The 21,013-nt window shown below is 35.3% G+C and overlaps 2 protein-coding genes across 6 annotated transcripts in view; one reads left to right on the top strand and one right to left on the bottom strand.

The window, feature by feature from the left end:
* The window catches only part of LOC125668650 (nuclear receptor subfamily 1 group D member 2-like), a 55,122-nt gene extending 36,402 nt beyond the window's left edge, over positions 1-18,720 (bottom strand). Inside the window, exons 1-3 of one of the 4 annotated variants that reach the window (XM_048902969.2) lie at positions 18,614-18,720; positions 10,280-10,537; positions 5,399-6,010 (exon numbers count right to left, since the gene is read on the bottom strand). In XM_048902969.2, coding sequence (XP_048758926.1) covers positions 5,399-6,010; positions 10,280-10,537; positions 18,614-18,641 — 898 coding nt within the window. In that variant the 5' untranslated portion in view covers positions 18,642-18,720. Of the gene's footprint in view, positions 1-5,398; positions 6,011-10,279; positions 10,538-17,889; positions 18,062-18,161; positions 18,250-18,407; positions 18,558-18,613 lie in introns of those variants that run through there. The other 3 variants (XM_048902970.2, XM_048902972.2, XM_048902971.2) reach the window with 3 other exon arrangements.
* A 13-nt stretch (positions 18,721-18,733) lies between these two features.
* Positions 18,734-21,013, top strand: part of LOC125668651 (protein C12orf4 homolog) — a 68,604-nt gene continuing 66,324 nt past the window's right edge. Inside the window, exons 1-2 of one of the 2 annotated variants that reach the window (XM_048902975.2) lie at positions 18,734-18,842; positions 20,829-21,001. In XM_048902975.2, coding sequence (XP_048758932.1) covers positions 20,842-21,001 — 160 coding nt within the window. In that variant the 5' untranslated portion in view covers positions 18,734-18,842; positions 20,829-20,841. Of the gene's footprint in view, positions 18,843-20,815; positions 21,002-21,013 lie in introns of both variants that reach the window. The other variant, XM_048902974.2, reaches the window with a different exon arrangement.

Here is a 21,013-nt window from a genome sequence, read left to right as displayed (position 1 = left end):
GGACTGATGGAGGCCAAGCTTCTAAGTTCAAATTGGCATAACTCCCAGAAAAGAAATGAAATCAGAATTTCCTACAAATATGTACATCTACACAGTAAATCCTTAATAACTAAAAAGTTTCACGAAGTTCTGTGGAGCAGTTTCAGAGGAGTTGGACTGACAAGAACAGGACTGACATAGGCACCCTTCCTTACATACTCGATACACAAATATATTTCTGTTTAGTGAGTATGTGAGTGGATGTCTTTTTTTCCATTATAATTACCTATACAGTAAACCTTTCTTTCACTTACACTTTAATATCAATATATTGGTTTTGATTCACAATTTGAAAATGGGCTCTTGTGAAGTCACAAAATTGAAAAAATCAAGAACGATAATCATTTTCTTTAGTTATGCATTATATGAATAAAAGATCCTAGCTTAAAAACTGTGACAGAAGGTAAATAGACAAACCTGGAGTAAATCATGTTACCAAAATTGACCAAGTTCAACAATCTGTAATTTTTTCAAAATCAATGAAAATTAGAAAATTGATGGGAATCAAAATCCTTGCAATACACATATCTTTAAGTTGTTTACAAAGGCCTAAGTTTCAAAACTGTGAGAGAAGTTAAATGGACAAATCGTGTGTTCAATTTGCAATATTTCCTCAAAACTGACTAAGTTCAACTACCTGTAATTTTCTCAAAAATTTAAGAACATCAAAATCCTTCCCAAATGCACATATTTTCAATACCCAACAAACAACTGTAAAACAGTCCTCACTTGAAAACTGTGGGAGGAGTTAGAGGGACAAATCATGTACTTTCTATGTAATATTTCTTCAAATCTGACTTAAGGAGGTACTGTACACCATCATAATGGCTGACTTGAAAGTGACTTCCTTTTAAAACATGGATGAAAATATAAATATCAGCAACATTTGTCTATTCATTTCAAATATCATTGCCTAGCTGAGTAGCTTAGCACGTCAACTGCTGAACTAAAAATAAAAGTTATAAATTCAACCAAAAAATGAAAATAAAACAATTAAGGTAACTCCATACTCGCAGTTTTATCTGATACAGGTTTAAAATGTGTATTTATTTCCATTCATTAGAGTTAAACCTAACAAATTATCAAATATAATAAATAGGTCATCACACTTTTTAAGATGTAAGACATACATAAACAGAATCATAGATCACCGTCAGAAAATTGCAATTTTCCTTGAACAGCGTTATTAAAATTCCATACAAACTGGTTATGACGATATAGTAGCATTCACAACAATTACATGAAACTGCATCTTCACAAAAATATACAAAATGTCTGTAAAAAATAAAGGAAATCATCGCATAATAGACTTGACAAAGAAATCAATAGAAACAGGGTTATTGCCCTTGGATTCAATATTTTGAAACGTATCATTGATTATTCATCTATAACTCAGACTTTTGAAATATTTTATTTTGAACAAGATTTTTTACAATAACTATAGAAAAAAACTCCAACAAAATGTATGTTCCTATCATTCATAAATCTAACCAAATCATTGATTTTGCAAAATCTGATGACATCACAGGAGGGTGGAATTACTTTAAATGGATTAAAATTTTTTTTATCCCCCCCCCCCTGATTTCTAGTCAGTTTTACTTCAAGCATTAGGATCATGCAGCACTGTCACTGCCCTACAGCTGTTAATAAATGACTTGTTTATATGTCATCATTTAATCGATATACATAGATCGTTTTTATTGTGGAGCAATTTCATCAAAATTTCCTCTGTCAAAGATTTTGTTAAATTCTCAATTGTTATCTGTCTTTTACGAGTACTTTTATAAACAAACAAGTATTGAAAGATCTATAGAGACATTTCAGGTTGTGTCAATGAAATATTCCAGTGATAATGCGTACCCAAAGTCTTGCAAACCTGGGACATAACAGTGTAATCTCGGTTGAGATTCAGCTCGGCTGGATGCCCATCAGTCAAAATATCCAGCCGAGCTCAATCTCTGCTGAGATTATGTAACACTGATGTCCATTTCAATGTCATCCTCACCATAACATTTCATAACAGCCACAGAATCGCCCATCTCGTTAATGACATCATTAACAGAGAAGTGATATTCACTTTTTAATTTTACCATTATGGTAACCATCTTGAATCACGAGCAAAATGCCTCATGTCATGGGGGCTGACATCGTTTAATTTTTCCAGCTAAATATCGTCATACATTTCAATGTCTCTGATTGGATGATGCCTGTGGAATCAGCCAATGACATGTCTCCTTTTATAAATACCTCTATTAGTCTGATTCCCGTCCAAATGAGTGATAAATGAGTGGCGGGCACGGAACCACACTGACGTTTTATTTTTTCTCTCATTCAACAAGGAACGGTCGGTGGAAGAAATTTTAAAAAATCAGTATATGCACCCAGGGGTGCATGAGCCGAGTTGCATGGGATACATTGTAAAGCCAGGAATGACGTGGTATATTTATAATTGTGAAGAACTAATTTCAGTTTTAAACTTTTCGAGTTACTGTCCAGAAACCATATTTGTCTGAAGTTTTCAATCTATATTCGGTCACTGTGACTTTGACCTTTGTTCTCCAAAATCAATAGGGGCCTTGCTTTGCTGGTATCCAACAATATATCCAAGTTTCATTTGATTCAAATTAAAATTTTTCGAGTTATCCTCCGGAAACCAAAATCCTTTTGGAATTTTAACTCTATTTTCAGTCACTGTGACCTTGACCTTTGACCTATTTTCTCCAAAGTCATTAGGGGTCTTCCTTACCTGGTACATAACAATATCTTCAAGTATCATTTGATTCGGATTTAAACTTTCTGAGTTATCATCCGGAAACCAAATATTTCTGAAATTTTCATTTTATATTCGGTCACTGTGACCTTGACCTTTTTTCTCCAAAATCAATAGGGGTCTTCCTTACCTGGTACCCAACAATATATTAAAGTTTCATTTGATTTGGATTTAAACTTTCGGAGTTATCATCCGAAAACCAAATTTTCCTGAAATTTTCATTCTATTTTCGGTCACTGTGACCTTTGATCATTTTTCTCCAAAATCAATAGGGGTCTTCCTTACCTGGTACCCAACAATATATCAAAGTTTCATTTGATTAGATTGTAAACTTTTCGAGTTATCATCCGGAAACCAATTGTTGACGCCCAAACGCCCGCCCGCCAAACCAATAGCCGAGTTCAACTTCGTTGCAACTCGGCTAAAAAATGAACGGGTACTTTTATTTTTATTTCAATTTTGCCTAAATTTGGGTCGGCGCTCCCGTAAAACAAATATTGAAAAAAGCGTTGGCCTAAAGATGGGCATGTAAAAAGTCCCCCAAAAATACACATGCACAGGCTGATCACTATAGGGCATCTGTCTTTTGCAAGGCCCTGATAAAGCAAAGACAATAAGACCATAATGTCAGGACACTTCCTCCTAAATTACTGATGTTTCTGCTACATGCAGTTCACCACCAAATTTGTAATTGTGTTCAATGGTTCAGGAATGTAGATTCCCAATCAAGTGACTCATTTTTTTGTGTGCATGATGAAATCTCCCTGACCTTCAGCTTTTTTGCAACCTAGTAACACACACTTATGGAAGACTTTCATTTCAGATTACTATTATGACTTTATTTGATAGGTGATGATCAATATACATTGTATTGTCTCGAAATAATACCTTATCTGCTTTGTCCTCCAACCCACATACATTGTACAAACAAACAAATTCTTAATAATATTAACCTCAGTGATCAACCCAGACAATTCATCTATTTACCCTGAACAGCCTCCTGGTTAACCCTTGATAGCCTCAGGTGTGGGTGGTGGTGATGCAAACATTTTCATCATTAAGTAACAACATGAGAGAGTGATTGAATCTAATTTGAATTGTATAGAAAAACTTTGCTATAACTTATGAAATCTTGCTATCAATTACTAAGGAGAAAGGGTGACTGCAAAACTTTTTGATCCAATAAAATGCAGCAGTGGCACCTATCCAATAGATATACTACACATATACCAAGATCAGACAAAACATGAGGAGATATGAATCACCCACCTCCTAATTCGAAAACAAACAAGAGGCCCACAGGCCTTATTGGTCACCTGAGTATCATTTAAAAGTATCCTTAGTCCCAATGGCTACGAAATCTAGAAAAAAAATTCTGTTCTGAATATCTGAGTTATATTTTAATATTCAGCAAAAGTACACAAATAAAACAAGACGTCTTCTTAAAACTTAAATGCCCTAAATAAGTGCCTATATTGATGAAAGGGTTTACATCTAATATAATATATGTAACATTAACGTGAAATGACTAATTTTGACCTGTCCTAGAGTCAAAACCCTGGGGTTGCAAAATTCACAATTTTGGTACATCCTTTTCTGCTTTTTCCAAGTATGCATTTAGTTTGTATACCATATCAGCAAACTTCAAGAAGTCTTTAAAATGATAAAGACAATACTCACTATAATAATTCAGGCTTTACCCTAGAACCAAACCTTTACCCCCTAGGATTATGAAATGTACAATTTTGGTAAAAGGACTACATGTACTTCCTTCTTTTAAATATCTATTTAGTTTCAATTTAGTATCAATAGCATTAAAGAAGATATTATTTAAATGTTTTATACATATACACTATATATATCAAGTTTGGCCCCGCCCCGGAGTCAGAACTTCTACCCCGGGGGATCATGAAAAATTTGGTAGATGCCTTCCTGCTCTACATCACTATGCATTTAGTTTTTCTTACACATGTGCAGTTGTAGAGAAGATTTTTGAAAATTGGTCACTTTTTGCTCGCCCCTAAGGCCCCAGGAGTCCTGAAATTTACAATTTATGTCCCCCTTGTCCTAAAGATGCTTCATAACAAATCTAAAAAGAATTGGAATTACAGTTATCAAGAAGTTAAAAGTGTTCAATTGTTAACACATTTAATCACTTACCATTTTGGTCCCACCTTGATACCAAAACCCCTACCCATGGGATCATCAAATTCACAACCTGCCCGGGTGTCATAACTTCTACCCCGGTGGATCATGAAATTTACAATTATAGTAGAGGCCTTCCTGCTCTACATCACCGTGCATTTAGTTTTTCTTATACATGTTCGGTTCTAGAGAAGAATATTTTTGAAAATTGGTCACTTTTTGCCTCACCTCTAAGGCCCCAGGGGGGCAAGAGTCCTGCAATTTACAATTTATGTCAGCCTTGTCCCAAAGATGCTTCATACCAAATTTGAAAAGAATTGGAATGGTAGTTATCAAGAAGTTAAAAATGTTCATTGTTAACTCATGACAATGGACGCAGACCAATTGCAATAAATCACATGAGTTTATTCAGGTGACCTAAAAAACAATCTATTTCACACATACCAGATGTTGAAGATGGACTGTTGACCTGCATGGCCCTCTCTGGTTCCCTACTGACTGGCAGACCCTGTTCTGGTTTCTGTTCCATAGGTGGCAAGCCCTCCCCAGTTGTTGACACGAGTCCTTCCATCTCCAATAATGTGGAGGGTTTCTGGTCCCGTGTGTCTGTCTGGATATAAAGTGGCTGATCCATGCCCTGGGGTGTTGACATGATAGCCCTCCTCTCATGTTCAGATGAAGGTGTCCTTGACCTGTGGTTGGAGTTAGGGGTGTATGTTGAGCTTGGCAAGCGATCTGAATGACTTTCTGGTGAAAACCTGCTCTCAGCATTTAATCTCTTCTTTTTGGGTGCAAATGAATCAGGATATAAAGGTGTGGAAGGTGAATGATTATGGTTGAGAATGGAAGAATTGATGGCCATGGCCTCATTGAAGGTTGGGGATCTAATGAAGGCTACAGGTGACTGGATGCGACTAGATTTGTGGGAGGAGAGGGTGGATGCCTCTCCCCGGTCCCCCAGGGACTGTCTGTTGGACTGTGAGCCTGCTTTATGAGATTCTTGGTTTTGAACAATTTTCAGCATCTTCAATCCATCACTGCTCCAATGCATTTGTCCTATAAAACAAATCATTACCAGTATAAATTGCATTAATCTACTTCATGACTCAAAACACACATTTCACAAAGTGTTTACCTTTTTCCACAATCCTAACACAAACCGGATAAACCACTTTCTGTTGTCTTATGAACTATGGCATGACACAATATGAAAGTTGTTCGGTTTTTTTGTTTTTTTAAATCATAAATTCTAACATTACACCTAAAAATCTAGCCTCCACAATATTTAGCTACAACAAATAGTGAACCATTTAGAATACATGCATGAAACTAACTAAGCAATCTACAATAAGGTCACCTATATAGCAATCTTTTCCTTTAAATTGCATGTAGGTCATAAACATTTTATATATAAGCACAACAAATAAAATAAGTAGGTCATGCAGATAAGATTTCAACAAAATGATCAGTCCTCTTGAGAAGGTGCTGTTACTATTCTAAACTCCTGGGCATTTGTATTTTAGAAAGGGTTATGCCACTTCCATTCCTTTAGTACTATAAATTGATCATTTACATAAATAGACATGCCAGAGAACATCATGTCAAAATAATATTTGTAAAAAATAACAATGGTTTAGAATGCTAGGAAGCAAAATTCCATAAATAGCAGATTTTGTCATACATGTATATTGACAGGCACTCCTAAAGAAGAAAGCTGAATCTTAATACAAAGCCATGCTGCTCGATTCTGATATGACTTCTATGGAATGGAGTGCAAATGAAATGTAGATTATTGGGAGGTCAAGGTCATGTATGAAATGGAAGGTTTTGCCATAAATGAAATCTACATACAAATCAAGTTCAATCTTGAATACTTCAGGAGATATTTATAGGTCAGATTTTTTAAAAGTAGGTAATAATCCTGGGTCACAAGGTCAAACGCCATGATATCACAGGGTCTTGCAATAAAAAGTTTATTTGCAAAATATAAGAGCCCTTCCTTCAAATAGTTAAAATAGTTTCTTAAAGTAGGTGAAACTTTAAGGTCATAATGTCAAAGATCATGGTATGAAATGCAAGGACTTGCAATAAGAAATCTATATCAGACATGATTCCTAAGAAAAGAAAAAAAAAGTTGAAGGGGGGTCTGGGGGTCCTCCCCCAGTGGAGTGTCAAGGGGCAGCGCCCCTGATCTGGGGGTCCAGGGGGCCTTTGGCTCCCAGCCGAAAATGGCTATTTTAACATTTGAAAACCCCTCAGGAATGACCTACAGAGACCCATATTAAAGTTGTGAAGGTTTGACTACCTTCTCCAGCCATTCCCATACATTACGTAGGCCCTTATCGATAGTTTTTACATCGCCCCCTCGCTGCACAACGTGTGCAGACAATGTTTTTAAAACGAGATCAGTTACTTAAACAAACTGTTGATTGGAGAAACTGAAAAGTGAGACGACAATTCAACCAATGAACAATCAGAAGACATATATAACTTGAGGAAGCATTTTACAACAAGTAAAATCCGCATCAATGACGGAAAATTCCGGAATACTAACAGAAGCGGATTTTAAAATTTAGAGCGGAAATGAGAAATCCGGAAAGCAGAATTCTGCTTTAAAGTGGAGAAAAATCATGTCTGCCATATAGAAAATATGGAAGCTCAATCTTAAGTAGTTCAAAATATAATGAATAGGTCAAGTTATTAAAAAGTCAAACTTCAAGGTCAAACAAAATGGTATCACATGAAAGGTCTTGCCATAAGAAATCTATATACAAAATCCCTACCTTATATAGTGTAGGAGAAATTTAATAGGTTACATTTTCTTAAAAGTAAGTCAAACGCCAAGGTCAAGGTCACAAGGTTAGAACTTTGATACTAAAAATATTTTGTCACAAGGAAATTGAAGGAATACATATATGGCATATAAGAGCCCTATCACTCACTATTAAACAGAAATGTTTGTAAAACATGTATGCCCCACATGGTGCAAAATTGAAAAGGAGTATACACATGCATCATTTAATTGACAGTAGTGCCAAACCATTTCAAACAAGAGATGTTTGCAAAACATGGTGCAAAATTTAAAAGGTTTATACACATGCATAATTTAATTGATATAAGTATCACCAATTCGAAATATTGAGCAGACAATATCTTCCTATGTCAAGAGTGGATTGACCATGTGACCTAAAATTCAATAGGGGTCATCTACTCTTTATGCTGTACTAGTGTACCAAGTTTGGTGTTAATCAAGCAAATAATTCTTAAAATATAGGAGACAATATATTACTATGTCCAGTTTAACCATTGACCTTTGACCCCGTGACCTCAAAATCAATAGGGGTCATCTCCTGAAGATGTACCAGTGTACCAAGATTGATGAAGGGTTTTCATCATATAGAGCGAACAGTATATTCCTATATCCAGTTTGATCCTTGACCTTTGACCATGTGATCTCAAAATCAATAAAGGTCATCTTCTCCTGAAGATGTACCAGTGTACCAAGTTTGATATCTGTCAAGCAAAGGGTTCTCAAGAAATTGAGTGGACAGTATATTCCTATGTCCTGAGTAGATTGACCCTTGACCTTTTGACCTGAAATACAATAGGGGTCCTCTTCTACTCATAACCAACCCACATATGAAATATCATTATCATCAAGTGAATGGTTCTAAAAGATATTGAGCAGACAACATGTGGTCTACCGACCGACATACCGACAGGTGCAAACCAATATGCCCCATTTCTTTGAAGCAGAGTTGTCGAAATTTTTAAATCACTGTCAGACATTTGGTCTGGCAGAGCTAAAGGTTCTGTCAGACCGGACAAAGTTTTGTCAGACCAGACACATGTACCTTGTATTACAAAGAAAGAAAGAAAGAAAAAGAACTGCACCAAAATGCCTTTTATTTTTTAAACAGCAATGCATCTTCCACTCATATCTAGCCAAATATGGTCAGTTTTCCAGCCAACTTGGAAGTCAGTAACACCAATTTCCCACCTGGCCAGTTGGTCAGTCAATTTGCACACCTGGACGATCTTGATCAACCATTGGCCAAAATTTTCATGTCTTCAAAAAGTGGCCGGTATGTTAAGGGTAAATTATACATGTTTGTTTACAAATGTACTTTAAAAAGTGGCCGATGTCCGGTTTTCAGGGGTGGCCGGTTTTGTAAGACTTTCTTTGTAAGGAAATGTTAAGATTTCTGCCGGGACTTTAAAAATCGGCCGACATTCAGGGAAAACTAGTTTTCTGAGGGGTCGGTTTGGAGAAGTTTCACTGTATGTAAAACTTAATTTGAAGAAACTTAAATCTTCTGTATGTCAGGAAGGTTTCATGTAAATTTCTACTTTCCAGTCCAAGTGGTTCTTGATAAGATTTTTCCTATATATTTGCATGTAAAACTTTGATCCTCTATTGTGGCCCTATCCTACCCCCATGGGTCATAATTTGAACAAACTTGAATCTCCATTATGTCAGGAATTTCAACTTTTCTGGCACAGTGGTTCTTGTGAAGAATTTTTTAAAAAAGATTTCCTCTGTATACAATTCAATGCAGCTGAATAAGTTTTAGAAGTGCTTGAAAACATTTACACATAAAACAAAAGAGTGAGAAGATTATTTAACAAGAGGCCCATGGGCCACATCACTCACCTGAGTCACCTTGGCCCATATTTTAAAGTATTCGCATGTAAAACTTTGATCCCTATTGTGGCCCCAACCTACCCCTGGGTGCCATCATTTTTACAAACTTGAATCAGCACTGCCAGGGAACTTTCATGTAAATGTAAACTTTTCTGGCCCAGTGGTTCTTGAGAAGATTTTAAAGGTTTTCCCTATATATTCGCATGTAAATCTTTGATCCCCTATTGTGGCCCCAACTACCCCTGGAGGCCATGGTTTTAACAAACTTGAATCCGCACTATGTCAGGAAGCTTTCATATGAATTTCAGCTCTTCTGGCCCAGTGGTTCTTGAGAAGATTTTTAAATGACCCCACCCTATTTTTGCATTTTTGTGATTATATCCCCTTACAAGGAGGCATGGTCCTCCATTGAACAAACTTGAAAGCCCTTCACCCAAGGATGCTTTTTGCAAAGTTTGGTTGAAAATGGCCCAGTTGTTCTGGAGAAGAAGTCGAAAGTGTGAAAAGTTTACAGACGGACAGACAGAGAGACAGACGATGGACAACAGGTGATCAGAAAAGCTCACTTGAGCTTTCACTCAGGTGAGCTAAAAAGTTGTTATATACAATTTAAAAGAGAAATTAAAATACAATGTCATTGAATAAGCAAACATTTATCATCATAAGCCACAACCCCATACCTTGGTAGGGACTTTTGGGATCTCCCTCCAGTGATGATCTTTGATCCACCTCCCGTTCTGGTGCAAGCCCTTCGGATTCACTCCCACTGGAGTGTTGTCTCTGTTTTCTGGCTATCTGCTGTAGGACTTCATTCAACTTGACAGGATCAATTCCGTTCATGGTGGACAGTGCTTCCCTTTGTTGTTGGTAGTTAAATAGTGGGCCAGGCAGAAAAAGAATCTTGTCTTTATTTGTGGATGTGTTTATCATGTCATCTTCTGAAGGAAGAAAATTAAAACAATTCTTGAAATTTCCCATGACATGTTGCAATGTGGGTGTGATGTAAACATTACTGCTGATACTGCTAAGTTTCCTTAATTATCACCACAGTATAATTAAAACAATTAATACTCTCAAATATATGTGCAGGGGGGAACATTCTCTAGAACCTACTGCTTAAAAAGCACCTGAGTAAAGTCAACTCATATAGACAACATCTGCTTCAGGATCAGTATCTAGTCAATACATACAGTTGATATACACATATATGCAGTCAGTACAAGGTCTTATGAACTTTCAGTCTTGATGGTCAATATGTTGCTTTGTCCACACTGCACCAATCACATGTTAACATACTTTATAAGTGTTTTAGATACAAATATACTAAATAGAAGACAGTACATATTATCATACATGATTTTTAGTTTAATGTATCAAATATCAAAGTCACCTAATGTTTTGTCTAGAAATAAAACCCTTCTGTTACCCATTCTTGCCTTTACATTGTAAATGTCTAATTTGAGGACATGTTTTCTGGCTCTGATGTGGGTCACAACTAGTACATTCAAATAAATCACGCTTTTCATGGAAGCTTATCTACCCAACACCTAGGACATTCTAGGGTCATTCAGTAAATTTAAACATTGTAAAAACTTCGTGGCAGTGTGACATGTGCTTTAATGGCGGAAGTCATTTTATATTGTTGACTCATCATTTCGTGGGAAAGATGCTGAAAACACTCCATAATATGCTTGATTTTTTTAAAAATAAATTTCCTTATTTATGAATATCAAATGATTTGAAGAGTACTTCATACTTTATGCCACATACACCCATCTGACCTGAGATATTATGCAATATACATAAATGGCCTCTTGATTGAACTAAGGATATAATTTAAGATCTATCTCCTAATTTACTTATTATTCATCAACAAATTAATATTTCTCAAGCATTATCAAAAGCATTTCCTTATCATGCATTATGATGTTCTATAAGTTAAAAATAGGAAAAACATGTTAATTTTCAAAAATTAACCTTCATAAAATCAAATAATGGAAGACGTTTGTAAAATTGCTACACAATTCGGTATATCCAGAAATATAGATCAAATAAAGCCAGCTAATGATATTATCCAGTTAATGATATTAAATAAACTCCTCAAGGATCATTTTCAGAAAACAGTTCTAACTTAATATTGCATTTGTTTCCATGTCAGACATGATGCCTTGATTTACACGTATCACCTACATGAGAATTAATGTTTTGACTGCACACACTTCTACTGTGAAGAGACATCTAGCTGATGAGTAATTCATTAGGATCACACCCACACTTGAATCAATGCATTTACATAGATAAAAAGGTAAAGTGCAGGCACTAAGATGCAAATTTGATATTCACTTGTGGGGAGTAGGGAATTCCCGCACATGTGCAGGAGTCATGAAACTTAAACAGGAGACCAACAGGCCTTAACAGTCACCTGAGTATCAATTTTAAGTATCACTATAGTCCCAAGGGCTATGAAATCTACAAAAAAATTTCCTGTTCTGCAAATACAAGCTAAATTCTAATTTTCAGCAACAGTATAAAACAAGATGTGTTCTTAGAGCTTAAATACCCCCAAAGTGCCTATACTGTCAGATGAAAAACTTTACATAATATGTTATATGTAACATTAACAAGATGTGACTAATTCAGACCCGTCCTACAATCAAAACCCTGGAGTTGCAAAATTCACCATTTTGGTAAAATCTTTTCTGCTTTTCCTGCATTTAGCTTTGATATATCAGCAAACTGAAAGAAGTCTTTCAAATGATAAAGATAATAATCACTATAATAATTCTGGCCCTACCCTGGAACCAAAGCCCTTACTATCCGAGATAAACCTACTCCTTCTAAATATCTATTCAGTTTCAATTTAGTATCAATAGCATAAAAGAAGATATCATCTATTACACATTACATGTATACCTTGTATATATCAAGTTTGTCCTTGCCCTGAAGTCAGAACCCCTGCCCTGGGGATCAAGAAATTTACAATTTTGGTAGAGGCCTTCTTGCTTTACATCACTATGCAGTTTTTCTTAGAGATATGCAGTTGTATAGAAAAAGATTAGTCATTTTTTGGCAGTTTATGCCCCGCCCCCAAGAGTCCTGAAATTTACAATTCATGTCCCCCTTGTCCCAAACATGTTTCATATCAAATTTGAGAAGAATTGGAATGGTATAGTTATCAACAAGAAGTTCAAAATGTTCAATTGTTAACACACCATAGATAATGCAAGATGGACAGCGACGGACCCTGACCAATTGCAATAGGTCACCTGAGTGACTCAGGTGACCTAAAAAGCTGAAAGCTCAAGTGAACTAAAAACTTTCAAATGATCCCGATGGCCCTTTTCTTAGTTTTTATTTATATATCTTCCTTTAAAAAAATGATAGATCTGTTTTATACATTAGTCTAGTATAAAATGGTGATTCTGATGCAATGAATTTTGAGAAATTAAAAATGTGAATAATTTGATGGATAAACATTAAACAGACAATCAATCACCAAAATTCAAACAGAAAAAATTTCCGAGAGCTCTCAGATCAGATGAGCTAAGCTAAAATGGTATCTACCAATACATGTAGTATGATCAACTTACGACGCTCCATGTACAAAGAATAACTGTTTTTCATCATTACTGCAAATACATATTACATGTATATAATCCTTGGTTATATCTCTGCAATAAGACTTTCCTTTCAATGTATCACCTGACAAAACTCTGGTAAATCTAAATGTCCTATATTATTAACTGATTACTGGGTCAAAGCAACACCTGAATTCTAAATATATCAATACTGGGATCGTTTCTGGCCATCCATTCAGGAAGTTTCTAAAAATGAACATGACCTACTGTCTGCTTATTTTGTATCATATGTGGTACCACATCTAATCCTAGATGGTTCATGAAGTGGTATTTTAAAATTCCACCCCTTTTCATTATTTTGCAATCAAAAAGTTGGGGTTTAATATGGAGAACGTTTGAGTAATATTGAGTACACTACCTCCAAATAGCTCAACTTGAATGGTTCAATTGATTTTACCCATGAAGTCTCTTTCACTATTTGCCCCAACCCACTACAAATTTGTGTGACATTAAAACTATATTGATTTCTCATTACGATACTGATATTTAATATGGGGAGTAATCATCCTGCAGTATCTATTTTTGTTAATATTCATCCTTTATAAACAATATTCATTTACACAATAATAAAATCCATGAATAGATGAAATGGGGAGAAAGATAATAGACTCATCACTAAATGCAATAAATGTCCCTTCTTAGACAATAAACTATAAATAACAAGTACCATATCTCAGAAAACAGCCAAATTCATCCACTGTAAGCATTTACTACAGAAATAATTTCTATTCTGATAATGGGCAGGTTACTGGTACATCTCTACCAAATTTAAACAGGCCTGCCATACATTTTACATGATGTAGAACAGTACATCATGATCACTCGTCATTAAGGCCAACTTTTTAAAATATCTGTTTTACGGGAGTGCCGACCCAAATTTTGGCAAAATTGAAATAAAAGTAAACATTTATTGTTTTTTTTTTATTATTTCCTCTACAACCATGACAACCGTTCCTAATGTTGAATGAGAAAAAAATAAAAGGTCAGTCTGGTTCCCATGCTCGCCACTCGTTTGGAGTGATTAATGAGTGGTGGGGACGGGAACCAGGCTAATAGGGGTATTTATAAAAGGAGACATGTCATTGATATTTAGCTGGAAAATGAAACTATCATGCCAAGATGTCAGCCCCCATGACATGAGGCATTTTAATCGTGATTCAAGATCGTTACTGTTGACCATAAAAGTAAAACTTCAAAGTCTTAGATCTGTAAAGTGAATCTCACTTTCTCTGTCAATGATGTCATTAATGAGATGGGCAATTCTGTATTTGTTATGAAATGTTATGGTGAGGGTGACATTGAAGTGGACATTAATGTTATGCAATCTAAGCTGAGATTCAGCTCGGCTGGATATTTGGACTGATGGGGCATCCAGCTGAGCCAAATCTCAACCGAGATTAGACTGTTATGTTCCAGGTTTGCAAGACTTTAGGTATGCATTATCACTGAAATATTTCATTGACACAACCTGAAGTGTTATTATAGATCTTTCAATGCTTATTTGTTTATAAAAGTACACGTAAAAGACAGATAACAATTGAGAATTTAACAAAATCTTTGACAGAGGATATGTTGATGAAATTGCTCCACAATAAAAACAATCTATATATATCCATTAAATGATGACATATAAACAAGTCATTCATTAACAGCTGTAGGGCAGTGACAGTGTTGCATGATCTGCATGCTTGAAGTAGAACTGACTAGAAATCAGAGAGGAAAAAAATAAAAAATGTCCATCAATTTATTAGTTTTATTTTTAGGACTGACTGCTTGAATCTATATTTTTTATTTCCAACCCAACCCCCCCCCCCCCCGACCGAATTCTTCAAATAAATTTCCTGTAAAACAAATAACAAGAGGCCCAAGGGACACATCGCCCACCTGAGTTACCTTGACCCATATTACTTTCGGGGGGCCATGATTTTTACAAACTAGAATCTGCACTATGATAGGAACCTTTCATGCAAATGTAAAAGCCTTTGGCCCAATGGTTCTTGAGAAGAAGATTTGTAAAGATTTTCCCTATAAAATGTATGTAAAACTTTGATCTCCTATTGTGGCCCTATCCTACCCCCAGGGGCCATAATTTTAACAAACTTGAATCTGCACTATGCCAGTAAGCTTTCATGTAAATCTGTACCTTCCTGGCCCAGTGGTTCTTGAGAAGATTTTCAAAGACTTTCCCTATATATTTGCATGTAAAACTTTGATCCCCTATTGTGGCCCCAACCTACCCCCAGGGGTCAAAGTTCTACCAAACTTGAATCTGTACTATGTCAGGAAGCTTTCATGTAAATTTCAGCTCTTCTGGCCTAGTGGTTCTTGACAAGAAGATTTTTAAATGACCCTGCCCTATTTTTGTGATTATCATCCCTTTGTAGGGGGCATGGCCCTTCATTTGAACAAACTTGAAAGCCCTTCACCCAAGGATGCTTTTGGCCAAGTTTGGTTGAAATTAGCCCAGTGGTTCTGGAAAGGAAGTCGAAAAATGTGAAAAGTTTACACATGGACAGACAGACGGACAACAGGTGATCAGAAAAGCTCACTTGAGCTTTCAGCTCAGGTGAGCTGAAAATAGTTGGCCTCCGTTCAAAATTTCCTTTCAAAGTGCCTGTTATATATATTTTTCAAAAGGTATTAAAACATAACTAGCATCCCCTTGCAACAAAGTACAGTCCCATCTATGTTCCCTACCGGCACCCCCATTAATTGACAGATGTAAATCAAGATAATATACCTTTGACATTGCTTGACCTTGAACTGTGACCTAAACAATGGTACTAAGTCACCATGTTTACAAGTACATGTATCAAATTAGAATGATGTTTCATTGTTCATACAGTTGACACATATAATTTTTATCACAGATGAAATCAAGTCTTAGTCTGAACTCTATAATTCTTAAATTCAATTCATAAACATGTAGCATATATTCTAAACATCACACATCAAATTTAGGTCTGATACCTATGATAATAAAAACAACCATGAAAATTTGGTACTCCATCATCATTTGCCTAGTTTCAATGCAGTTCAAAAAGCATCAAATCTGGATCATCATCTTTGCACAAAATACGTGAGGGAAATATTTAAATATAATTGTGCATATGGATCACAAAACAATACACGGATATAACATTCGTATCTACGTTTTACATACTTATGAAGGACTTCTGAAACCTGTTCGTAATACTACTTCTATCAACTGTTTGAGGGCTAATTTCAAATACCAGCGATTTCAGTCGGATTGCAGTAAATTAAGTACTGCCGACTGATCAGACTTCACTCACTGATTACAGAAAAATACCTACGTGATTAACAGATTTGATAAATATTTTCATTGATATGTTCCTTTAATGATTAATGAGCTTGAAATATAAATTAATGGCATGATTTTTTAAACAATCAGCGACTGAGTTTTATGAACTACCTCTATTCAGATGTCCTACTTTTACAGCCTTTCCATTGACTACTTCTATTCAGATGTCCTACTTTTACAGCCTTTCCATTGACTACTTCTATTCAGATGTCCTACTTTTACAGCCTTTCCATTGACTACCTCTATTCAGATGTCCTACTTTTACAGCCTTTCCATTGGAACTTAATATTGTATTTAATGTGACTTACAAAAAGCCTACAAACTCATTGGACTTCTTGAATTTTGATTTTCACTGATCCAACCTTAAAATTCACTGGCCTCGGTCTTCGGACCACTGAGTTTTCATGAAGACTGTTTTAAAAACAAGTTTTAATAAAGTGTGCCCTTTATATTATCTGTAGTTATTGTGATTGAAAATAAATGTTCAATAACCAAGTTACTAATTAATACAGTAAGCTTGTAAATCAAATTGAATGGCTGAAATCAAAATCGAGTCGAAAATTTTGGAAATCATTGCAGCTCTAGGTGCGGGTGTAAGAAGTTTACTTTGCCACAATCTGATTTAAACCAGATCTTTGATCCACTCCAATATTCTGATGTCGCTAATACAAAGATCTGAAGACATCCTGTATAGGGTCACTTCTGCATATACTTTGGTGACCTAAGGTAACCCAATCAGAACCAATAAAACCTATTCTTATATGTACATGTTGAATTCAGCATTTAAGGTTACTGTCCGATGTCATTATCTGGAACACTTCAGGATTCACTATCACTTATTCCTACCGCCAACAATTTTACCAGCGACGATTTGATTGGTTTTTCAAAAATTCATTCTGATGTGACCCTATACCAAATGTCCTCAGATCTTTGAAGTGAGCTACAATTACAAATAGTGTTATAACATTAAATTCTTTATGGGTTAACAGTAACTGATTGACAATTGGGGTGTCACAATACAGTAAAAGAGTATTTCCGTACCAGTCACAATACAGTAAAAGAGTATTCCCGTACCAGTATGTTGCAATACATGAAAAAAGGTAGAGGAGGCCAAAATACAAGTGTCTCAAATCTGACCAGAAATCTATTCTCAAATACACTGAATATAGATAGATATGAGGACTGCATATACATTGAGACCATTTCACACACACAACACAATACATGAAACATAACATGCGGTTCACCCTGTAACTACAACAAATACAAATATTCATTATTCAATGATAAATTCATTTTACAACAGGCAAAGCTCTTATGATAATCATACCAGAAATACTTGACAACACTAGAAATTCGGGTATGACTTGTTCTAATTATGGTATCAGACTGTACTCCTGTTTCTATCGCTCAATACATACATTAATACTTCAGAGGAAGTTATGTATGTGAAAGACCATCCCACCCAGACAAGACAGACCACAAGACTATTTTTAGAATTGACGAAATACACAAAACATCTGCACTAAGTTAGTAGAACACAACAAATAACCATGTATGGATGTACAAATTACCCATAAACTGTTTAAACAATCAGTTTACCCTTTTTAAGGCGAAGTTTTCTCACGATTTAGTCAAATATGCCAATCGATCCGTGGCATGAATCATGATGCATGACCTACTTATCCAACTTTGACCTCTAATAATCAACCAGTCTGATGTTTCAACATTACCGCTATAAATCCATCCCCAAAAATATTACCTGTTACAAGGTTAATAACATTCTTTATTATATGTCTTCATTTATATCAAATATGGGCCCCTGCAACAAAAACCATCGCGACTTACCGCGTCTGCCGGCCTTGTGTTGATGTAGATCTAATAACGTGACCCACTTGGCGGAAACAAAGCAAGACTTCTGTCATGTCTACACGAGATTCGCCGAATACGCAAGCCTATACGTCATAATTTTACATAGTTATATAAAACTTTCTTAAAGTCTGAAATCTAAGAGATAAGCTACATCTGTTCCCTAGTAACAATGAATAACTTACGGTTTGGAGCCGACAATTTGTCGTCCATCAATGACCGAGTTTTAAGTTCTCCCCAGCAACTTGACCTATTTACCTTTTACGATCCAATCCACAGTTCCGTATTCAATATGTCTGCGCCCATGAAATTGACTTCCGGGGGCATTTGGTGCGACTTCATAAGTTCATTCATTTTATTCTCTATGTTTATCGACATATCAACACTTGTGACACACTTCGTATGAGTTTAAAGGTTTCAAAAGAATGTTCTATTTGTTTTTATTTGTTTTTGAAATCATGTTTTTCAATATAGGCCATACTATCACTCTTGGCGAAATAACACGTATTCTGTATTGTTATTTTTTGTAACGCCCCTTTGGATGTTGACAATGTTGTTTTGCACAACATAGGCTAGTATCTAACAGGTCCAGCGGAAGACCTTTATTCAACAATACAGCTTTATTTTATTTTAATTAACAACGTAGTGCCTTACACGAGTCAACTTTCGTGTTTTACACCATATTTCGGTGGAAAATACCTTTGTTTGAAGAATTATTCTTATCCCATTTTTGCTCAATTTTTTTTTTTTTGAAATCTAAAGCATTCGTTTCATATCATCTGGACTTAATGATTTTCAAAACTTCAACCAACAATTCCAGAAAATTTTAACATCAACTTTTATCACTCCATTTCCCTATATGATCCTTTGTAAGAGTGGAATGAAAACCTTATTAAATGTGATGTTCTTGTAGTCCCATAATATATTAATTGCTGTTTAGTGAAAGCAGTAGACACTAAGACAAGAAACTTTAGATATGGTGTAACTGTTATGATAAACTGATGCTAGATAATTTTATGAAAATAATTTAGAAAAGTGACAGCCATTTTCAATGAATTTATATAGTATTGTTCCAAAATCTGACCAAAGTTACAATCAATTATTGAATTGAATTGGCAGCATACAATCAATTAAATGGTTGGTAGTTTGAACTTCAATTCAAATGAAGTATGTCGTGTACTCTACATAATATTCATTCTGATTAAATGACTGTCACGCCCCTCTGTACAATAAATTCCATACAAATGAAAGAATGCACTGTAAATATAAATTGACCTGGTGACACCAATTGCTATTTATGTTCAGTCTAATTACACATAGCCTCAGATTGCAGCATATTCTAAATGTACTGCTACATGTATAGGAGTATGATGTACTTAACTTATATGGTACCAATTTTGATGCGCATTTTGACAAATAATGTCTCTTCAGTGATGCTCAAGCCGAAATTCTGGAAATCTGAAATAACAGCAAACTTGTAAGAACTAAAAGGAAAAACAGAGTGCAAAGACTGTAGTCAAATTCGTCTAAGGATCAGAGCTATGCATGAGGGAGATAATCCTTAATTTTGAAATGAAGGATGTAGTGTAGTATACCAGTAAATGACAAAGAAAGCAATGATTGGTACCACTAACATTTACTACTAGCTTTTGGATTGTGAACTCAGCATTAACCCAGTAGACTACTAATTCTCTGCACATATCTAACTTAATTGTAATTAAATACTTGGGACATGTGTTGTGCAATGCCAAAAAGTGTAGAAATCTATTTACCTGTAGTGTGTTCATAATTTTGAAAAGTTGTCAAAATTCACACTTGACCTGCATGCACATGACAGAAGATGAGTTATATAGAAAGACTTTGGTCTTGTTTACATGACTACGTGATTTAGTGTTATGAAAATGACATTGATTGATATATTTACGGTAATTTAATCAGGAACAGGCTACAGGAAGTGTTACCATACGTCATATACTTATTTGTGATTGAAATTAACTGTGAATTTAGTAATTATCTTTCAAACTCTCAAGAGCAATTTCTTTTGAAGTGTATATGGATTTTCAATTTTCAACCTTATATTTAGAAGCATTTCTATAGTTTGTAATTGGTAGAATATAAAGTAGGAAGATTTTTTATATGATCAGGTACTTCACTATTTTTGTTGCACACCAAAAGGATTGTTAGTACTAAGAACACCAGTGTCATGTGTGAAATTACCAGGAATTTCTCATAAATTATTATCAAAATGTAAACCTTATGTAAACTGGATTTCTGCAACTTGATAGGAAAATAGCCACATTTTTTGGTCTTAAAAACCATACTTTAGTATCATGAAAATAGTTTTGATGTATTACTTCCAATTTGACCATCCACTGTTTTACTTGCAGGTTTTACTTGCAGATTGACCTTCACAATGAGTGGCAGAAAAGTTGTAGATTTCAAGTACCAGTTTTACAGTAAGAACTTGACCTCTACGCTGACGATTCCTGTTACCATTCCCTTTGCCCAGTCCATATCGGACCATGTGGGCAGACTTATCAATGCACACAATCTGCCATGCTATGTAGAGGAAGGTTAGAGTCAAG

This window comes from Ostrea edulis, chromosome 4, assembly GCF_947568905.1.
Source record: "Ostrea edulis chromosome 4, xbOstEdul1.1, whole genome shotgun sequence".
NCBI classification, from domain to species: Eukaryota; Metazoa; Mollusca; class Bivalvia; order Ostreida; family Ostreidae; genus Ostrea; species Ostrea edulis.
Note: the sequence above shows the minus strand (reverse complement) of the source record. Positions and strands in the feature narration are given on the sequence as shown.